This window comes from Salvelinus fontinalis, chromosome 28 (assembly GCF_029448725.1).
Source record: "Salvelinus fontinalis isolate EN_2023a chromosome 28, ASM2944872v1, whole genome shotgun sequence".
Classification (NCBI taxonomy): Eukaryota; Metazoa; Chordata; class Actinopteri; order Salmoniformes; family Salmonidae; genus Salvelinus; species Salvelinus fontinalis.
In genome coordinates, this window is record NC_074692.1 from 3,759,779 (window position 1) to 3,781,116 (window position 21,338).

The 21,338-nt window shown below is 41.2% G+C and overlaps 3 protein-coding genes across 5 annotated transcripts; 2 read left to right on the forward strand and 1 right to left on the reverse strand.

The window, feature by feature from the left end:
- Nucleotides 1-400: 400 nt before the first annotated feature.
- LOC129825968 (lysM and putative peptidoglycan-binding domain-containing protein 3-like) lies at nt 401-4,379 on the forward strand. Of its 2 annotated transcripts, none has more exons than XM_055886155.1 (3): nt 401-509; nt 2,562-2,822; nt 2,963-4,379. In XM_055886155.1, the coding sequence occupies exons 2-3, from the start codon at nt 2,568-2,570 to the stop codon at nt 3,635-3,637; spliced, it is 930 nt and encodes a 309-aa protein (XP_055742130.1). In that variant the 5' UTR covers nt 401-509; nt 2,562-2,567; the 3' UTR covers nt 3,638-4,379. The 2 variants fall into 2 exon arrangements, with proteins under 2 accessions (XP_055742130.1, XP_055742131.1); XM_055886156.1 differs by lacking the exon at nt 401-509 and adding an exon at nt 516-2,393.
- polr3g (polymerase (RNA) III (DNA directed) polypeptide G) lies at nt 4,380-16,077 on the reverse strand. 2 transcript variants are annotated; one of them, XM_055886158.1, is made up of 8 exons: nt 15,988-16,077; nt 12,900-13,055; nt 12,387-12,516; nt 10,243-10,305; nt 9,502-9,561; nt 9,327-9,394; nt 8,960-9,079; nt 4,380-4,750 (listed from the first exon to the last, which is right to left on the reverse strand). In XM_055886158.1, exons 2-8 carry the CDS (start codon nt 13,011-13,013, stop codon nt 4,661-4,663), a joined length of 645 nt encoding a protein of 214 aa, XP_055742133.1. In that variant the 5' UTR covers nt 13,014-13,055; nt 15,988-16,077; the 3' UTR covers nt 4,380-4,660. The 2 variants fall into 2 exon arrangements, with proteins under 2 accessions (XP_055742133.1, XP_055742134.1); XM_055886159.1 differs by lacking the exon at nt 15,988-16,077 and adding an exon at nt 15,504-15,586.
- Nucleotides 15,666-20,599, forward strand: mblac2 (metallo-beta-lactamase domain containing 2). The gene is made up of 2 exons (XM_055886157.1): nt 15,666-16,269; nt 18,994-20,599. The coding sequence occupies exons 1-2, from the start codon at nt 15,828-15,830 to the stop codon at nt 19,380-19,382; spliced, it is 831 nt and encodes a 276-aa protein (XP_055742132.1). The 5' UTR covers nt 15,666-15,827; the 3' UTR covers nt 19,383-20,599.
- The last annotated feature ends 739 nt before the right edge of the window (nt 20,600-21,338 follow it).

Here is a 21,338-nt window from a genome sequence, read left to right on the forward strand (position 1 = left end):
AAAAACAATAGCCCTATCAAGTTAATGTTTTCAATTACGCTCAATAAGACTACTATGATAGAGGCCAAACTAATTGGACCCAATCATAGGGCCTAGTCGTGGCATCTGATAAGGAACAGCACTTGCGCCATCTAGTGGTTTTAACTAGTTACCACAGTCACAAAGTCAAAATGGCATATATCGTAAAAAATAATTAAAAGAAAATTTGCTTTTTAATTTGAGGTTTGGCTTAGGCATACGGTTATCATTGTGATTTAGGTTACGGTTAGGTTTAAAATCACTTTTTAAGAAGATAACCTGTAGAAAGTGGCGTGGTTTATGACTTCGTGGATGTGGTAACTAGTGACGACAACGTCTAGTGGTCAATGCAAGAATTGGAGTTCCTATCCACGTACGTCATCACGTTAGTATTCTGTTGACGTGGCGTAGCTAAACAAACGAACGCCAGTAAACCGGGGGAAGAATGGATGTGGCTTAGGTCGTCAACGGAACAGTGCTCATGTTTTCAGGTAAAGTCTGGGTGCTTCGTCGCTTATAATTTGCAAAAATTAACACGGATTTGTACCAGCAACAATAATCGCGAATGTACTATAGATAGCTAAAACACTTAGGGTACAGATGTTAGCTAAGCTAGCTCTACGTTAGCTTGACAGGTAGGTTTCTAGTTAGCTAGCTTGCCTAACGTAGCTATATGGCAGCTGCTTCAGTCAGTTGGGACAACAAAGTGTTTGGTTGCGTTTTACTAATGTAGGTAAGTGGTGTGGTGAGAGCACAATGTACGTACCTAGCTAGCTGGCAAGTTGTTTTCCCGCAGATAGCTAACGTGTTAGGTTACATATGGATGGGATAGCCCATTCAAATAGACGGTCAACTTTATTAAACGTTAGGGAGGACTGTTGTAAACTGGGTATACCCCACTTGGGTTCTCAGAGAGCTAGTTTAAGGTTAGCCAGAGAGCTAGCTAGCATTTACCTCCATGTTCCGTAACGTTATGCATTTGCATTATATTGCTGAACAAAAACATAAACGCAACATGTAACTTAAAGTGCTGGTCCCATGTTTCATGAGCTGAAATAAAAGATCCCAGAAATGTTCCATATGGACAAAAAGTTTCTCTCAAACTTTGTTTACATCCCTGTTAGTGCCAAGATAATCTATCCACCTGATATCAAGAAGCTGATTAAACAGCATAATCATTACACAGGTGTACCTTGTGCTGGGGACAAAAGGCCACTTTAAAATGTGCAGTTTCGTCACACAACGCCACAGATATCTCAAGTAGAGGGAGCGTGCAATTGCCATGCTGACTGTAGGAATGTCCACCAGAGTTGTTGCCAGAAAATGTAATGTTAATTTCTCTACCATAAGTTGCCTCAATGTAGTTTTAGAGAATTTGGTAGTACGCCCAACCGGCCTCACAACCGCCAGCCCAGGGCCTCCACATCTGGCTTCTTCGCCTGCGGGATCCTGCTCAGGGGTATTTATGTCTTTAATAGAGCTCTTTTGTAGGGAAGAACAAATTCCAATTGACTGGGCCTGGCTCCCCAGTGGGTGGGCCTATGCCCACCCATGGCTGCACCCGTGCCCAGTCATGTGAAATCCGAATCAGCAAAGTCTCTGACATTGTTGCGTTTATATCTTTGGTCAGTAAATTAGTGATAGCGAATTTACGTTAGTATGGTTATTTTGTTGTGACGGTTATTAACTTAGCTAGTTAGCTAACTGTGACTTCTGCTTAAACTTTAGCCAAATATTTTTTTAAAGTAAGTTAGACCACAGCCTGTTGTTTCCAATGGGAACAAATTAGTCATAGTGGGCAGAACCAAGCACAAGCTAGTGTGATCCTATTGGTGCGTTCTAGTAAACATTTGCATATTTCCATTAGGGAACTCCTACTTTGAAGTGGCCATAACTCAAATTGCCTTTGCACTCCTAAACAACGCAATAAAAAATAGAAAAAACTTTGGCAAAGAGTAAAGACTACAAAACTTTGTCCACTTTGTTCAGCACATATTTTAGTTTTGGGAACAGAAATCTGTATTGAGATGAAATGTTTCATTGAGAATTTGCAGAATGTCGGCCAAAATCCACATCGTTCCATTTTCTCCCACTGCCGGCCAATGGGCTTCCTCTCACTGCCATATTTGGTAGTCACATCAGCAGCTGATGTTCCTCTCTGAATGTCAAATGGAAACAAATGCCAACGTTATATAAACAAGGAGCTTCAGTACACTGCTGTCTCCCAGGCATCAATCTTATCGGTCAGTACCACTGACTAAATGTACAAGACTGATGGACTTTAATCACCCCTATGAAGATCATTCAACTGGAAGAGTTGGACTGAATGCTCTGTGCTTCACATGCAAGATACTTCAAAACGTGCAATAGTAAATGTATGTCAGATCTTGTCTATATTGAATGTAAATGAATGTAGGCTAACTAGCTAGGTGTACCTTTAAAAAAACAAGCTGATGTAATATACTTTGCTAATGCATCTGAAACGTGTAACTGAAGCTGTTTGTATAGCTATCAATAACAATGTCTCCCTCCTCTCTTTGAAGTGAAAAATGACTGGGAGAAGCCAGCACTATGGTTTCCAGTCAGCCACGACCATGCAGCCTGCCAATGGAGGACATGTCTACCTATTTGGGAACAGCGCTGAGAACGATCTCGCTGAGGATGGAGAGAGCTACGAGCTGCGCACCCGAGGCCGGGACCGGAGGAGCACCTCCAGGGAGAGGTCAGACGACATTGTCCACCTGGTCCGAGACATTAAAGAAGGGGACACCCTGAATAGCTTCTCCCTGCAGTACCACTGCTCAGTAAGTCAACCTTAATCCCTGTCTTACTCTCTAATGACAAGCCCTTTCAGACAGACCGGACATGTAGCTTTGACTTCTCACTACTTTTTTTGCAACACATAAAACACAGTCAACTCCTTTTATGTATCTGTGTATCATAGGTAACAGACATCAAGAGGGCCAACAATCTGTTGACAGAGCAGGACTTCTTTGCGCTGAGATCCATCAAGATCCCTGTGAAACGGTTCAGCGTGCTGACAGAGACCCACAACACTGCTCCTCTCAAATCTGCCTCCCCAACAGGCCACCGACGCATCCACCAGCCCCCAGTCTCCATAGAGACTTGCACAGACTCCTCCTCCTCCACAGACAGTGTGGGCAACTTCCTGCAGGAGAAGGACAAGGATATTGAGCTGCTGGTCAAGTCCACTGGCACCTCCAGAAACAGCCTGAACGAGGTGGTCTCCTCCCTGGCCCTCCAGCAGCCCTTACTGGGGGAGCCTGACTTCAAGCCTGTCCTCAGGAAGGACCCCTACCATGGGGCAGACTGGGGCATGAGGTGGTGGATGGCGGTGGCCATCATGGTGGTGGTTGGCATCGTCACACCAGTGTTCTACCTGCTGTATTACGAGGTGCTGATGAAGGTGGACGTGAGCCACCACACCACCACGCCGTCGGCCAATCCGAATGGCATACAGAATGCCCAGATGTCTGAGCCTGTGGCAATCAATGGAGGGCCCAACTCAAGACCTCACGCTGGAAACGTACCTAAACCAGACTCACATGGACACAATGATGTGGATGACCACCTTGGCCCCAAGAAAGAGAAAACGTAGTGAGGGTGAGAGTCACTGAAGGAGTGGGAGATATTTCCGAGCAGTTCTATTGGGTACAATTTCTCAGAGAATCACTTTATGGGGAACAGAATCCATAGGAAAATTTATGGAGGGGAATAATTTTCCATATGTTTTTAAAAACGTTTTTTAAAGCACTTTTCTTTTTTTTCCGCACAGAGGTACCCAACTGCTTATTGTCCCCTTTGTCAGCTGATGGAACTGTTTCCGTAACGCTGTCTAAAGGGTTTGTGCTATCTGGTATCCTTGGGATGTCCCTACCCTTAACCCCTACGTTACCATATGAGGTTTCAACTTGAATGGGTTGATGTCAGAGTTGGACATCCCAATGACCCGGTCTAAAGTGAGGGTTATTTTCTTGGTCAGAAAAGTACTGATTGCTGCCACTTATCAATGACAGTAATTTGAGGAATATTGGTCTTATACTTTCAGTATTGTCTAAAATGTGTTACAAATCTTGAACATTGCTTGTATATTTTTTTGCCTGTCTAGGGAGAACTGCATTTTGACTCACAAAACCTATATTTCTACTTAGGGCATGGTGACAAAACAGGAAATGCACAATATTCCCAAACACTAGCTTGCTATATTCTAGTGAAATGTTATTTTTCCTCATGTCCATTTCATAAAATCATGTGTAACAAACAGTATGTGCCTTCAACTTGTGGAAAACTAAAACAGGCTGAAAAATAAGTATATTTTGAATAAATTATTGATGCTCAGACTTTGCATGTTTGTTTAATTTGTTTATACAATTATTTACAAAAAGAGCCACTTACAGTATTTAAACTCAAACCACACACGCACGTATTTATGATTCTCACATTGTAAATGCAGGTTCAAACAAAATGTGAACTTGATGACAGTGTTAGTCATATAGCCAACAGCTATTCGGTAAACAATAAATCATGATTTGCGGGGGAAACACATTTGGAAGAGTGACAGTCAACATTCTTTTGGATTTTTAAATACTGTATGCTCGAGATAACATCCATACAGTTGAGGTTAATATGTGGCTCCTTCATCCATGTTCTCATCACTGCCTGCACCAAAATCATCACCATCTTCAAAGTAGCTGGCGATGTAGTCATTTTCCTACAAAAAAAGGCGAGTGTTAATTGTGACATTCCCCATTGGTGTGGGAATGCCCTTGCAAAAATAAAAGATTGCCATTTTGTAACTGTAGTCGGCTGGTATTTTGGACACAGTAATTGCAGAATAACTGCAGTTACACAAATTACTGTAAACAACTTATTTTGGATGCAATATTTACAGCATAATGCAATTGGACTGCAATCTTTTTTAGTAAGGGTGCTATGTGCATAGGTACTGTAGCTATTAAATGTGTCATTTATACGGAACAAAAATATAAAACGCAACATGTAAAGTGTTGGTCCCATGTTCCATGAGCTGAAATAAAAGATCACAGAAATATTCCATATGCATAAGACCCTTATTTCTCTCATTTTGTGGACAAATTTGTTTACATCCCTGTTAGTGAGCCTTTCTCCTTTGCCAAGATAATCCATCCACTTGATAGGTGTGGCATATCAAGAAGCTGATTAAACTGCGTGATCATTACACATGTGCACTTTCGTAAGATTGGACATTGCTTATAACATCAGATCGGATTTAATCGATCTGGAGATGGTCTGGCTGGATATCTGCCTTCCAAAAACCAAGCCGTTTTTGTTGGGGGTGTGTTACATGCCGCCCTATCAGAATGCATTCTATGAAGATCTCGAAATTGTGTTGTCAAAGTAATGATTAACTGGTGAAGGAAATCATTTTGTTCAGGGATTTCAATACTCATGTTTGCAAAAAAGGTAGCCAAACCCACAATGCATCTATGCACTTCTGTAGATCACTTGCTCTGACCCAAATGATAAAATATCCCACCAGGACTGCTATCCACAGACTGCTAGTCACTGACCTCATTCAATGTCATTTTGACTACACTAGTACTTCCTGGTTTGGGGGCTTATCTAAGCTTCTGAATGGGAAGCTCCAGAAAGCCCGGGAAATGTTTATCAGGGTCGTTTTTGTATTTATTATGGATCCCCATTAGCTGCTGCCTTTTCCTGGGGTCCAGCGAAATTAAGGCAGTTAAACAATTTTAAAAACATTACAATACATTCATTACAGACTTCACAAACACACTAAGTGTGTGCCCTCAGGCCCATATTCCTCTACCACATATCTACAACACAAAATACATGTGCATGTGTGTGTATAGTGCGTATGTTATCGTGTGTATGCATGTGTCTGTGTTCCTTCACAGGCCCCGCTGTTCCATAGCGTGTATTTTTATTTGCTTTTTAAAATCTGATTCTACTGTTTGCATCAGTTACCTGATGTGGAATAGAGTTCCATCTAGTCATGGCTCTATGTAGTATTGTGCATCTCCCATAGTCTGTTCTGGACTGAGAGACCTCTGGTGGCATGTCTTGTGGGGTATGCATGGGTGTCTGAGCTGTGTGCTAGTTGTTTAAAACAGACAGCTCGGTGCTTTCAACAGGTCAATACTTCTCACAAATACAAGTAGTGATGAAGTCAATCTCTCCTCTACTTTGAGCCAGGTGAGATTTTTGCTGCCCTGTTCTGAGCCAATTGCAATTTTCCTAAGTCCTTCTTTGTGGCACCTGACCACACAACTGAACAGTAGTCCAGGTGCGACAAAACTAGGGCCTGTAGGACCTGCCTTGTTGATAGTATTGTCAAGAAAGCAGATCAGCGCTTTATTATGGACAGACTTCTCCCCATCTTAGCTACTGTTGTATCAATACGTTTTGACCATTTACAATCCAGGGTTACTCAAGCAGTTGTCACCTCAACTTGCTCAATTTCCACATTATTTAAATACAATTATTTTAGTTTTTGAAATATTTACGACTAACTTTTCCTTGCCACCCATTCTGAAGTGAACAGCAGCTCTTTGTTAACTGTAGCAGTCATTTCAGTTGCTGTAGTAGCTGACATGTATAGTGTTGAGTCATCTGCATACATAGACACACTGGCTTCACTCAAAGGCAGTGGCATGTCGTTAGTAGACTAAAAAAAGGGGCCTAGACAGCTGGCCGGCGGAAATCCTGATTCTACCTGGATTATGTTGGAGAGGTTTCCATTAAAGAACACCCTCTGTGTTCTGTTAGACAGGTACATCTTCATCCACAATATAGCAGGGGGTGTAAAGCCATAGCACATATGTTTTTCCAGCAGCAGACTATGATTGATAATGTCAAAAGCCACACTGAAGTCTAACAAAACAGCCCCGACAATCTTTTTATTTTCAATTTCTCTCAGCCAATTATCAGTCATTTTTGTAAGTGCTGTGCTTGTTGAATGTCCTCAACTGGCTGCCTGTTGATGCTAAAGTGTCCCAGATTAGACTGGGTTTGGTTTACAGGAATATTTATGGTTCTGCACCCAGATATCAGACGGATTACTTTCCCCATTTTAGGGATGCACACAATCACAGTACCAGATTAGATGTTATTAATGTGTAATAATAGTATACAGGTTCTGGAGTAATGCTGGGAAAGGTACTTTCTTGTATACTGGCGCCTCAGAGTGAAATGAGTTGCCTCTACCCATAAAAACAACGTCCTCTCTTGGCAGCTTTAAAAATAAAGTAAAAAAACTGTTTGATGTCTTCTGTTCCCATTTGAATGTACCCTATGATATAACCGCAATGATGAGATAGATGTTCTTCTTCGTGTTTATGTTTTATTATCATCATCATCTCGCTGCCATACTGTGTTTAACTGTGTCCGAGCTTGTCTAGCCATCTTGTCTCAAGAGGACCACAATGGAAATAAGTCCCAGACTTTGTGTGTTATCCTTGATGATTTTACTCATGTGCATGTATGGATTTTAAGTTTTATGTGTGCTTGTTTTTTTTTTAAATGGTTGAATTAATAAACTAAAACAATTTGTGCTGGGGACAATAAAAGGCCACTAAAAATGTGCAGTTTTGTCAAACAACAATGCCACAGATGTCTAAAGTTGAGGGAGCTTGCAGTTGGCATGCTGACTGCAGGAATATCCACCAGAGATGTTGCTAGAGAATTGAATGTTGATTACTCTACTATCATTTCAGAGAATTTGTCAGTACGTCCAACTTGCCTCACAACAAAAGACCTTGTGTAACCACTCCAGTCCAGGAACTCTACATCTGGCTTCTTTACTTGCGGGATCGTCTGAGATCAGCCACCCGGACAGCTGATAAAACTGTGGGTTTGCAGAACCTAACAATTTCTGCACAAACTGTCTCAGGGAAGCTCATCTGCGTGTTCGTCGTCCTCACCAGGGGCTTGACCTAACTGCAGTTCGATGTCGTAACTGACTTCAGTGGGCAAATGCTCACCTTCAATGGCCACTGGCATGTTGGAGAAGTGTGCTGTTCACAGATGAATCCCAGTTTCAACTGTACCGGGCAGATGGCAGACAGCGTGTATGGCGTTGTGCTGGCGAACAGTTTGCTGATGTCAACATTGTGAACAGAGTGCCCCATGGTGGCGGTGGGGTAATGGTTTGGGCAGGCATAAGCTACGGACAACGAACACAGTTACATTTTATCTATGAAAATTTAAATGCACAGAGATACACTGACGAGATCCCGAGGCCCATTGTCATGCTATTCATCCACCGCCATCACCTCATGTTTCAGCATGATAATGCATTGCCCCCCAAGGATCTGTACACAATTTCTGGAAGCTGAAAATGTCCCAATCCTTCCATGGCCTGCACACTCACTAGACATGTCACCCATGGCGTGTTCTAGTTCCCACCAATGTCCAGCAACTTCGCACAGCTATTGAAGAGGAGTGGGGACAAAAATTCCACCTGCCACAATCATCAGCCTGACCAAGTCTAAGTGAAGGAGATGTGTCGCGCTACATTAGGCAAATGGTGGTGACACCAGATACGGGACTGGTTTTCTGATCCACACACATATCTCTATTCCCAGTCATAAGAAATGCATAGATTAGGGCCTAATTTATTTATTTCAATTGACCGATTTCCTTATATGAACTTTAACTCTAACATTTTTGAAATTGGTGCATGTTTCTATTTTTGTTCAGTGTATATTGCGTATTGTGATCTTCAGACGTTACATACACGTGTCATTTATCACACCCAGAAACCATCGGAGATGTCTCAATACCAAGTTGATTGTACGGAAGTGTGTCAGTGAACAACTTGAAATACAATACATTGTGCGATAGAAGTTGACTACTAAGGATGATTTAGATCAAAATTGGGCTTTATATTACAACTAGGGGGAGTCGGGGGGGGGGTTACCTCTTCTATTTCCTCCTCCTCCAACTCCTCTCCTTCAATTTCTTCCTCCTCTCCTTCCTCTGTAGTTTTCTTTTCTTCTTTCTCCTCGTCTGATTTGACATCATCTTTCTTTTCAAGTTCCTGAAGAAATAGCCATTTTGTATGATTATCCAGCTATACAAACGGCTCTCGCACATAAAACATTATATGGCGGGTATGTTCATTTTATCATTATACAAGTCAATGTTATCAGGCTATTAGAATGTCAAATCTGAATGTACAGATAATCCCAACTAGTCCCAACCCCTCCAGAGATTGCTTGTTTAAAAAAAAAAAGAATCAATTTATAAGAAGTGAAAATGAATAAAAGGTGATGAAAGTGACTTACATCTAATTTACTGAGTACATCTGCCTTTTCTTTGCTTGATACCTTTATGGGTTTCTTCTTTGCGCCTACTAATATTACGTTCATTATGAAATATAGCTATTAGCATAAAATCATCATGACATAATTGTAATAAAAAATATATATGTTTGCTTATCCTTACACAAACTTTAAGTACCTGGCTTTACGTTCAACTTTTTCTTTTGAGGCATCAGCTCTTTTGGAAAAAGCTGCCAGTCTGTAATGACAAACAAGTGAGAAGTTATATTAAAATAAGTTAATAATATTGGAAATCAGACTCAGGTTTTGTTTACGATATTTGTTTCCACAATGAGGTTGAAATAACACTGAAATTGTGAAAATTATGATAATGACCTTTTAGTGCAAGAGCTTTTTGAATAAAAATAGTTTTTGGCGGACAGATCATTCTGATCTGATAATTCTGACCAATGACCAGTCATCTTTTATTTGCATATGTATCCTCCTACATTGAAGGGGTAAGCGGGGTAGGCTCTAGAGCAGGGCTCTCCAACCCTGTTCCTGGAGAGCTACCCTCCCAGTTGTAACTAACCTGATTCAGCTTTTAAACCAGCTAATTATCAGAATCAGGTACGCTAGATGAGGGTTGGAGTGAAAACCTACAGCATGATAGCTCTCCAGGAACAGGGTTGGAGAACCCTGCTCTAGACAATCCCATCTGCCAATCAGCACTGTATGTAAATATTTTCAAACTATCATCTCGCCCAAACGATCAGACTGAGCAGTTCAATAGCAAAAGGAAATAAATTACAAAAAAATATATTTAAGTTATTTTCATGAAATAAACCCACATCGTGATTTATCAGACACAGTGATGACTTTAAAATACAATTGAAAAAAAGACTGCATGCATCTGATAATGACCAAATTGAACAATTACCTGGTGTCCACTCCTCATCCAACATGTTTTGCCTCTGATACCTCTCCTTGTATCTTTCCACATCTATTTGATATGTAAACAGTAAAGGTTATGCATGGATACTCACACAAACTAAACACGAAACAAACTAAACAGCACATTTTGTATCTGCTGGAAATATCTCTTAAATACTTATTTCTCCTGTAGTACATTGAGCATATGACCAAGTGAACTCAAACATACAGATTAGAGGTTGACCGATTATGATTTTTCAGCGCCCATACCGATTATTGGATGACCAAAAAAAGCCAATACCGATTAATCGGCCATTTTTATTTATTCATTTGTAATAATGACAATTACAACAATACTGAATGAACACTTATTTTTACTTAATATAATACATCAATAAAATCAATTTAGCCTCAAATAAATAATGAAACATGTTCAATTTGGTTTAAATAATGCAAAAACAAAGTGTTGGAGAAGAAAGTAAAAGTGCAATATGTGCCATGTAAGAAAGCTAACGTTCAAGTTCCTTGCTCTGAACATGAGAACATATGAAAGCTGGTGGTTCCTTTTAACATGAGTCTTCAATATTCCCAGGTAAGAAGTTTTAGGTTGTAGTTATTATAGGAATTATAGGACTATTTCTCTCTATACGATTTGTATTTCATATACCTTTGACTATTGGATGTTCTTATAGGCACTTTTGTATTGCCAGTGTAACAGTATAGCTTCCATCCCTCTCCTCGCCGCTACCTGGGCTCGAACCAGGAACACATCGACAACAGCCAGCCTCGAAGCAGCGTTACCCATGCAGAGCAAGGGAAACAACTACTCCAAGTCTCAGAGCGAGTGACGTTGGAAACGCTATTACCGCTCACTAGCTAGCCATTTCACATCGGTTACACCAGCCTAATCTCGGGAGTTGATAGGCTTGAAGTCATAAACAGCGCAATGTTTGAAGCATTGCGAAGAGCTGCTGGCAAAAGGCACGAAAGTGCTGTTTGAATGAATACTTACGAGCCTGCTGGTGCCTACCATCGCTCACTCAGACTGCTCTATCAAATCATAGACTTAATTATAACATAATAACACACAGAAATACGAGCCTTAGGTCATTAATATGGTCGAATCCGGAAACTATCATTTCGAAAACAAAACGTTTATTCTTTCAGTGAAATACGGAAACGTTCAATGAACGTGCAATGAACGCAAGAGAAGTGACACAATTTCACCTGGTTAATATTGCCTGCTAACCTGGATTTCTTTTAGCTAAATATGCAGGTTTAAAAATATATACTTCTGTGTATTGATTTTAAGAAAGGCATTGATGTTTATGGTTAGGTACACGTTGGAGCAACGACAGTCCTTTTTCGCGAATGCGCACTGCATCGATTATATACAACGCAAGACACGCTAGATAAACTAGTAATATCATCAACCATGTGTAGTTATAACTAGTGATTATGATCGATTGATTGTTTTTTATAAGATAAGTTTAATGCTAGCTAGCAACTTACCTTGGCTTCTTACTGCATTCGCGAAACAGGCAGGCTCCTCGTGAGGCAGGTGGTTAGAGTGTTGGACTAGTTAACTGTAAGGTTGCAAGATTGAACCCCTGAGCTGACAAGGTAAAAATCTGTCGTTCTGCCCCTGAACAAGGCAGTTAACCCACCGTTCTTAGGCCGTCATTGAAAATAAGAATGTGTTCTTAACTGACTTGCCTAGTTAAATAAAGGTGAAAAAATAATAATAATAATACAAAATTTAAAAACGGCATAATCGGCATCCAAAAATACCGATTTCCCATTGTTATGAAAACTTGAAATCGGCCCTAAATAAATCGGCCATTCCGATTAATCGGTCGACCTCTAATACAGATAAAGCCGTTATTTCTACTATACATCAATAAGCTATGATAAGGCTGCACTTGATACGGATACATCATCTTACCCCAGACAATAATGTGCTCTAAATCCAAGCTTAGTCAGGCCAGGAATTTCTAACTCAATATTCTCTCCTAGATCAGCTTCTCTGTCTCCAGATAAGGTGTGGTTAAATAATGGCTCAGTTCCTGGGTGTTACATTACCTCACCTCATGCCATTGTCTTAATGGATGATGCGATACACTCACCATTGCTGATAATGCACTCTCTCACCTCCTTTCGCAGCCAGAGGCTTGATGTTGTGGGGTAGTAGTCTCATGGTTCCCCTTATCTCCTGTTTCAGGGCTAGCATGTAGTCCTCATCTTCTCCCTCTTTCAACGGCACAGGCTTGAACTCCACATCCTGAATGGGGAAAATAACTGTTGATGTGCCCTTGAGCAAGGCACTTAACCCTAATTGCTCCTGTAAGTCCCTCTGGATAAGAGCGTCTGCTAAATCAGTGTTTCGCAACTCTAGTCCTCCAGTACCCCCAACAGCCCCGGAAAAGTGCACTTGATTCAACTTAACAAATCATCAAGCCGTCAATCAGTTGAATCATGTGAGTTTTTCTGCGGCTCCAACTGAAACGTGTGCTGTTGGTGAACTAGAGGACTGGAGTTGGCAAACACTGTGCTAAATTACGTAAATGTACTAAAAAGCCCATTCTTCCCAAGACAATATCACTTACTGGTCCAGGAAACAGAGACCATAAGCCCAGTAAATGCAGTCAGTATAGTACTACTCACTGGATATAGCTTGTTGGGCCCCTCTCTGGTCTGAGGCATGTTCCCCCTGCTGAGGCCCAGGGATTCGATGTTGAAGCTGAAGGCAGCTATACCACGGCCTTTACCACCAGCCATTTCTGCACTATGAGTGGGCTGCTGCTTCCAACACGGGATAACCTATATTACAGAGGACATAGTGATGTTCACATTTTCTCACAAACACATGCACACATGTCCCCTCAGATGTCCTGTAATTTTGATGCATATTTACTTTGTTGTTCTTTCACTGTAATACTACTAGCCACCTAGCAATTTTATGAATTTGGCTTTAGCTAGCCCAGATTGGGAACCTAGAACCTATCTCCTAACCTCATAACTAGCTACCAAGAAGCTAGCTGCTTTTAGAAATGCTAGTATTTACACACTAGCATCGCTAGGAAGTAGCTTGCAATGTTTTTTGAAAAAAACATCTAATAGAAAATAGATTAAACAGACTTTCCAAACGTGGGTCTGTTGTAAGCCCTTGTACCCCTGCACATCGACTCGGTACTGGTGCTCCCTGTATATAGCAATGTTATTTTTTACTCGTTATTGTTATTCACTGTGTCTTTATTCCTCGTGCCACTATGTCTATTTTGTATCTTTAACCCTGCATTGTTGGAAAAGGACACCCGTTGTTTACGACGCATGTGACAATACAATTTTTTATTTGATTTGTAGAACCACTTCCTCTCTGCTTACCCCATGTAAAAATTAAAGTGCTTCACATGTGCCATACCTGCAACAAAAAAAGCAAGAAGTTGTGGGGGACTTTTATTTCGCCATTAGGTAAGCAGAGGAACTGACCTTGCTGAGTAACTGCATGGGTCTACAACAGACCCACGTTTGGAAATTATGTTTAATTATATGTTCCATTAGATGTTTTATTTTATTCCCCCTCTGCATAAGGATCAAGCCTACAGACAATTTACAGAGTAAGCTGAAATATAATTGTACTTAATTGTCTTTTAGTTCCAGCGGACTATTCCGTTTTTTTACCATGTAATTGCTTGCAAATGTAGTGTGTAAATACTGGCGTTGCTAAAAGCACCTACCAAGAAGTCCTTTCAGGCTATCAACGAAATTCGAGTAGCTAGCAAGATTGGTAGACTTTAGAAAAGCAAGCAATAAATAAATGTACTGAAGACTCATTTCTACCAGTCAGGAGGATACAGAGGTATGCTTAGATATGCAGATAAATTGACACATGTTGACATAGAATTAAGCATAGTGATTATGGCTAGATTGCAGGAAAAAGCTGTTTCAGGTTTTTGAAAAATTCTCAAATCTCATGGATGATGCAATATTACTTGTATTTGTCATGTCACCAGAATAAGACCCTCGATATGTATTGGAAAGGTGCATCAAGCTCATCACCTTGCACTTTCACCACCCTGTGAAGTTCATCAATTTTAATTTGTAATAAACTGGATGTTTTCCCGACACATAGTGGGAGGACCACACAACATGTCATCGCGTGTCTCCAAGTTTACTTTGATAGGATGGTTATTAGCCTATATCAATGTGTGCATAAGAGCGTTTCCACTGACATTTCTCGCATAATTCATTTTACCAACAACAAAACTTGTCTAGCGTATTTTGTTTCGTCGACATTTGGAAAGTTTACCGGAAAATGTTCTGTTTCCATCAGGCCTGACAAAAATGCATGATTTTTTTTATCCGACATGCACTTTACTCGCATAAAAAGGTTGGATGTAAACCTGATAAATAGTGTCAGCTGTCAATGCATCACTAACTACGTTTCCATCCAACCCTTTAATTCCCATGAATTACCTGATGCATGAGAAAACTAACGCCCGGGCAGATGGAAACATTAAATGCCGGTACAAGTTTATAAATGCTGACAATTGTCGTTCGACATGGTGGGATCTTTTTGTGTCGGTAAAATTAATTTATTCTAGAAATTGCGGTGGAAACGCCTTTATGCGCAAATATTGATATAATAACCATCATATCGAAGTAAACTTGGAGTCATGCGATGATGATTATGTTGTGTGGTCCTCTGACTAGGACTCGGGAAAGTAAGCAGTTTTTAGGCTACAGATGAAATACATTGATGAATTTCACAGGGTGGTGAATGTGCAAGGTGATGAGCGTGGGTCATTTTCTGGTGACATGATCGTCGATGCTTTCCTGCCGTTTGACAAATAATATCGTTGATCCACAATACTCTCAATGTAGGCTAAGTAGCCTACCAGCACTGTTCTGCGAGCTGTTGGCTAGATAGAGCACATGTGCCAAGACCAGAGTGGGCACATTTGCTATATAACGCAACGGTTTTATGACAACCATCAGTAGTTGAAAAATATTTGAAAACGCGAAAGTCAGTTTGATGGAAACAAATCTCTGGTGGGAAAATGCGCATATTGTTTTAGGCAGATTTTAGAATATTCGCATGGCAAAAGCTGTCACAAATTGGATGGAGACCAAGCTATAGTCAGCCCATGTTGTGAATTGAAATCCATTGCATGTTTGTTATCTTTTTCGGTTGAACTAGAATAGCGTGTTCTGTGTGGGTTAATCAAATAGTCGAATGTCATGGAGTTATAAGTAGGACCTAATTACCACGCCACCGGTGAATTGTAGGTCCTCGTCTTTCTCCTTTGCGCACAGCTGTTACTTTGTAGCGATGCATACATTGGGCATTGTTTATATGACGACATGGGTAGGTGTGTTTTAGCCAATAGCTTTTGGTTTTCACAGTGCCGTCATACATCTATCCGTCCAGTCAACATGCGTTCCTCCCACAAGGGTGTGTCCGGTGGCCACCATTATTTTTGCGTTTTAAAATCTTAGACATTCAAATACAGTGATATTACCTGTGTGTAGCAGAAAAACGGCAATTGACAGCAGCTTTGTTATTACGCGTCGCCAAGTGCATGACCTGGCATGTCTGCCACGGACTGGTACGCGCATAAATCCCTCGGAGAAGGACTATACTGGATCCAGGAGAAGTTTTTCGAATCGTCAAACAGAGCTAATATTTGGCTCCTCCGAGGATCTCACCAAGACGTAGTGATAGACACAGGCTTGGGTTTGAGGAGCTTACCTGACTACATTAACTCCAAAAGTCTGCTTGGAGACGACCCGCAGCGAAAGAACCCCCTTTTGGCTATCGCCACCCACGCCCACTTCGACCACTCAGGTGGTCTGCATCAGTTCCAACAGGTCGGGGTCCACAGTGCAGAGGTCGATGCGTTGGCTAACGGAGACAACTTCGAGACCGTCACCTGGCTGTCCGATAGAGAGATAGTCCAGGCTCCCTGGCCGGGATGGAGGGCCAGGCAATACAGAGTCAAGGCTGTACAACCAACACATATACTACAAGAAGGTAAGAACCAAACCAAACATTCTATAGAGATACCAATGTGGTGGCATAATTGTTACAGACATCTAGAAGACCATTTGCTGTATGCTGTTGAGATAAGGATATGGTCAATATGAATGTAATAACACAGCCCTTTTAAGGATGTGTCTGCAACCCTTGTTACAGACTTTGCATTGGAATACGCTTTCACATTAGGCTGCATCCCAAGGGAAATTTATACTGCAGAGACTTGGCAGAGCACCAACACTGGCCTCCCATCACGCACGCACGCACACACACACGTGCATTACCCCTCCCTGTTTTGTATTCCATCATACTTCAATAGAAGTCAGAGCTTTAAAAATCTGACTGCGCATTCTCGAGATGAGGTTCCACACCCTAAATAAGTCTATTGACTCAGTTACATGAACTGTACAATGTAGTTGCTTATTTTATTTATTTTATTTAACCTTTCTTTAACTCAGTTAAGAACAAATTCCTATTTACAATGACGGCATGCCCCGGCCAAACCCTAACAACGCTGGGCCAAATGTGCGCCGACCTATGGGACTCCCAATCACGGCCGGTTGTGATATAGCCTGGAATTGAACCAGGGTCTCTAGTGATGCCTCTAGCACTGAGATGCAGTGCCTTAGACCGCTGCACCTCTCGAGAGCCCTTATAATGGGTCCCATAGGAAAGATTATTTTTGGTCATGGTTCAATGTCACATACACCGGATAGGTGCAGTGAAATGTGTTGATTTTACAGGGTCAGCATAGTAGTACGGCACCCCTAGAGAAAATTAGGGTTAAGTGCCTTGCTCAAGGGCACATCGGCAGATGTTTCACCTTGTCAGCTCAGGTATTTGAACCAGCAACTCTTCAGTTACTGGCCCAATGCTCTAACCACTAGGTTACCTCCCGCCCTCTTAGGATCATAAATAGCCCTAGCCCTACTGTGCAGTATGCCGGTATCTGCAAAGATACAGTGCCTTCAGAAAGTATTCACACCCCTTGACCTTTTCCATATTTTGTTCTGTTACAGTGTGAATTTAAAATGGATTACATTTATGAATGATGTTTTTAGCAATAACATCAGGAGTAACAATGTGCTTAACAAGTCAGATAAGTTGTATGGACTAACTCTGTGTGCAATAATGGTGTTTAACATGATTTCTGAAGGACTACCCCATCTCTGTACCCCACACATACAATTCCCTCAGTCGAGCAGTGAATTTCAAGCTCTGATTCAACGACAAAGACCAGTAAGGTTTCCAATGGCTCGCAAAAAAGGGCACCTATTAGTAGATGGGTAAAATGAACAAAAAACAGACATTGAACATCCTTTTGAGCATTTTAGAGATATTAATTACAATTTTGATGGTTTATCAATACACCCAACCACTACAAAGATACACGCGTCCTTCCTAACTCAGTTGACGGAGAGGAAGGAAACCGCTCAGTGATTTCACAATGAAGCCAATGGTGATTTTAAACCAGTTACAGAGTTAAATGGCTGTGATAGGAGAACTGAGGATGGATCAACAATGTTGCAGTTACTACACAATACTAACCTAAATGACAGAGTGAAAAGAAGGAAGCCTGTACAGAATCAAAATATTCCAAAACATGCATCCTGTTAGCAATAAGGCACTAAAGTAATACTGCCAAAAAATTGGATTTAAAAAAAAAACTTTTTGGCCTGAATATAAAGCATTAGGTTATGTGTTGGATTTGCCCCAAACATTTCATATTTTCACGCATTGTGATGGCTGCATCATGTTATGGGTATGCTTGTCATCGGCAAGGACTAGGGAGTTTTTTTTGTTGATAAATAGAAACGGAATAGAGCTAAGCACAGGCAAGTCCTAGAGGAAAACCTGGTTCAGTCTGCTTTCCAACAGACACTGGGAGACAAATCCACCTTTCAGCAGGACAATAACCTAAAACGCAAGGCCAATTATACACTGGAGTTAGTACCAAGATGACATTGAATGTTCCTGAGTGTCCTAGTTACAGTTTTGACTTGAAAATGGCTGTCTAGCAATGATCAACAACCAACTTGGCAGAGCTTGAAGAATTAAAAAAATAATAATGGGTAAATATTGTACAATCCAGGTTTGCAAAACTCTTGGAGACTTACTCAGACTCACAGCTGTAGTCACTGCCAAAGGTGATATTAACATGTATTGACTCAGGGGGTTGAATACTTATATTAGTTTTATTTTCCATGAATAATAAAAATAAAAATAAATCCCACATTGTAATACTACAAAATGTGGAAAAAGTCAAGTGGTGTGAATACTTTCTGAAGGCACTGTGTATGCTATTTTCATACTCAGCTGATGACTTTGATGGATTTTATTTTAGCCAAGGAAATACAGCAGACTACACCCGGCCATACTGAATTACTACAGAGCCTGAAAGGGAGAATGTACACATATTCAATCCCAGCCACAGAGATCAGACTACAACACAAGTTATATTCTTGCTATGAAGACACACACACACTCCTGATCCATATTCTTAATTATGGCAGGGTTTTGGTCCGTCTTGTCACATTTTCACGCATTGCCGCACACTTAAAAAAGTTGGCTCAAACTCCCCCAGCCAGCATCCGATCCCTGTGTAATCTAAGCACTGGTCAATACACTTCTGCTGCGTCAGTGCTGCAATGCAGTTGGAATATCTTATTGCTCAATGTGTCTGTTTTCCCCATCTTTCTTTCTCTCCTCATTCTCCCTCAGGTGATGTCATCAACCTGGGTGACAGGCAGCTGACGGTGCTGCACATGCCCGGCCACTCCCGGGGCAGCATCTGCCTGCACGATGGCGACAACAAGATGCTGTTCAGCGGGGACGTGGTCTACGACGGAGCCATGATCGACTGGCTGCCCACCAGCCAGGTCAGCGACTACATCAGCAGCTGTGAGCGCCTGGTGGGGCTGGTGGACAGCGAGCAGGTGGACCAGGTAATGCCGGGACACTATCACACATTTGGCGCGAAGCAGCTCCACCGCATCGCCTCGGGGTACATCGACAAAGCTGGCACCTGCCCGGCACGCTTCTCCACGTTCGCCTGGAGGACCTTGGCCGGATTGGCGTTACGGGCCTCCAACACACGGGGCATCTGCTAGCTATAGGGACAGGCTAGCGTTTAGAGTCGCACAGGTAGACTGGGGATATGCGGGAGATAATTTACCCCCCTCAATGATCAGGAATTCTTTGTACTGTCAATCAGAAACTGCTGTGATCCAATGCATGTTATTTTACGTCATTCATTAAAATACCCCCACGCTTTACATCAGGCAACGATTGACAGAATATCAAGATTCCCATCATTATGGGATGCATTCAAGACTGGAAAATGAATATATATATTTTTAAAATATAATATTAAGAATATGACAAGTTGTGTGATTGTTGGGATGTGCTTTCACATTAGGCAGCATCTCTTATGACGGTGTTTTTCAACCCCATACAGTTGCATATTTTTGTATATTTCCCAGCTGATTTAACTAATCAAGAGCTTGATGGTTAGTTGTCGAATCAAATATGCAACCTTGAGGCTCTTGGATCAGAGATGAGTAACACTGCCATAAGGGAAATAAGGTGACAGGCAGCACACCACCTACTGACCTCAACACAGACAGAACGAGAGAGACAGAGACATTCACACACACAGAGCATGACCCGTCTATATCTTTGTAACCTCGTCCCCAGGCTAACAGAGAGAGAAAGGCGGCTGGTGGACGAGACTATATATTTTGTAACACTGCATAAGCCATCACGAGTATTAGCACATTCTTGAAATGAGACATTCCAGTTACTGTGTTGTTTTTCTTTTACTTTCAACACTGAGAAAAGGACATTTTCAACAGCACAAATTTCCCATTGAAAGATTCATATGATAGTTTGGCTGCAAATACCAATTCTCCTCCCTTCTCCACGTCATAGATTTAACAATGGTGGAAAATCCCTCTAGCGAATGATTTCACTAATCCAATGATTTTAAATTCATGACTGGAAGTGCACAGTTTGGGAGACGGGTGGAGAATCGGCACGCAGGCTTGGATCCTGTGTGCAGAGGATGACAGGGATAACTAGGTCACCAATGGTTCTTGCAGTACATCGTCTGGATAGCTGAAATGCGCTACAGCAGTTTTCAACTTTAAATGGATAAAATATTCATTCAGTCCCTAAACTATGAAACAGAACACTGCGTTGGCATGCACTATGTCTGCATACATTTTGAGTCAACTGACAGTTTAACGGGGTAGGCCATCATTGTAAATAAGAATTTGTTCTTAATTAACTGACTTGCCTAGTTAAATAAAGGTTTAAAAAAAACAAAGTGTCTAACTCGGCCCGATTTGTTATTAATCCTTTGCCTACATCAAAGCATCTTTTATTTTCAATTCTGATTATGCATAAGTGATTTGAGGTAAGGTAAATGAAACAAGGTAATTAAATGGAACGATAATGTAGTGCCCATCCCTGCAAGTTAAAAGGCCATACAATTTCAATTCTGCATAATAGCACAGCATTTTATAAACTTTACATGTTATGCTTCCATATGACTGGTTTCACATTTGTCTCCAGACATTAGAAGGTAAATATATATTTTTACAATTCCCTTAACCAAACAGATTACTCATTTACCTAGCTCTTATCAAGTTGTAAATTACAGTGCATGGAGATTGATGTTATTTCTATCAGGGGGGAAAAAGTGGATGCTTTTTCCACTTGGAACTGGTAGGTTCACTAGACCTCACTCATGGTTTACGATAACGTAAAGGTGATGGAATCATGTCAAAGTCAGAACACAGCGTATCTGTAGACACACCCCGGCCACACCTTAATTTATTAGTCTCCACCTCGAACTAATAGGTGAATAGCATGCTATTCTCATGCTTAAGTTCAAGGTCAGAATACGCAGAGAAAAGTGCATAAATTGAATAATGTTCCATTTACACGCGCTTAACTCGGGTCAGAATCGGGCCCATGTGTTGAATGGTCATATGGGGTGAAATGTGTATATATTTGAGTATGTGAGCACATAGTCCATTTGACCTGACAAAGATCCTTGTGGA

Coding starts and splice junctions, on each gene's coding strand:
- LOC129825968 (XM_055886155.1), top strand. CDS start 2,568: ATGACTGGGAGAAGCCAGCACTATGGTTTCCAGTCAGCCACGACCATG. Junction 2,823..2,962: donor CCCTGCAGTACCACTGCTCA/GTAAGTCAACCT, acceptor TGTGTATCATAG/GTAACAGACATCAAGAGGGC.
- polr3g (XM_055886158.1), bottom strand. CDS start 13,013: ATGGCTGGTGGTAAAGGCCGTGGTATAGCTGCCTTCAGCTTCAACATC. Junction 12,517..12,899: donor GGCCCAACAAGCTATATCCA/GTGAGTAGTACT, acceptor TTCCCCATTCAG/GATGTGGAGTTCAAGCCTGT. Junction 9,080..9,326: donor ATGTACTCAGTAAATTAGAT/GTAAGTCACTTT, acceptor CTATTTCTTCAG/GAACTTGAAAAGAAAGATGA.
- mblac2 (XM_055886157.1), top strand. CDS start 15,828: ATGTCTGCCACGGACTGGTACGCGCATAAATCCCTCGGAGAAGGACTA. Junction 16,270..18,993: donor AACACATATACTACAAGAAG/GTAAGAACCAAA, acceptor ATTCTCCCTCAG/GTGATGTCATCAACCTGGGT.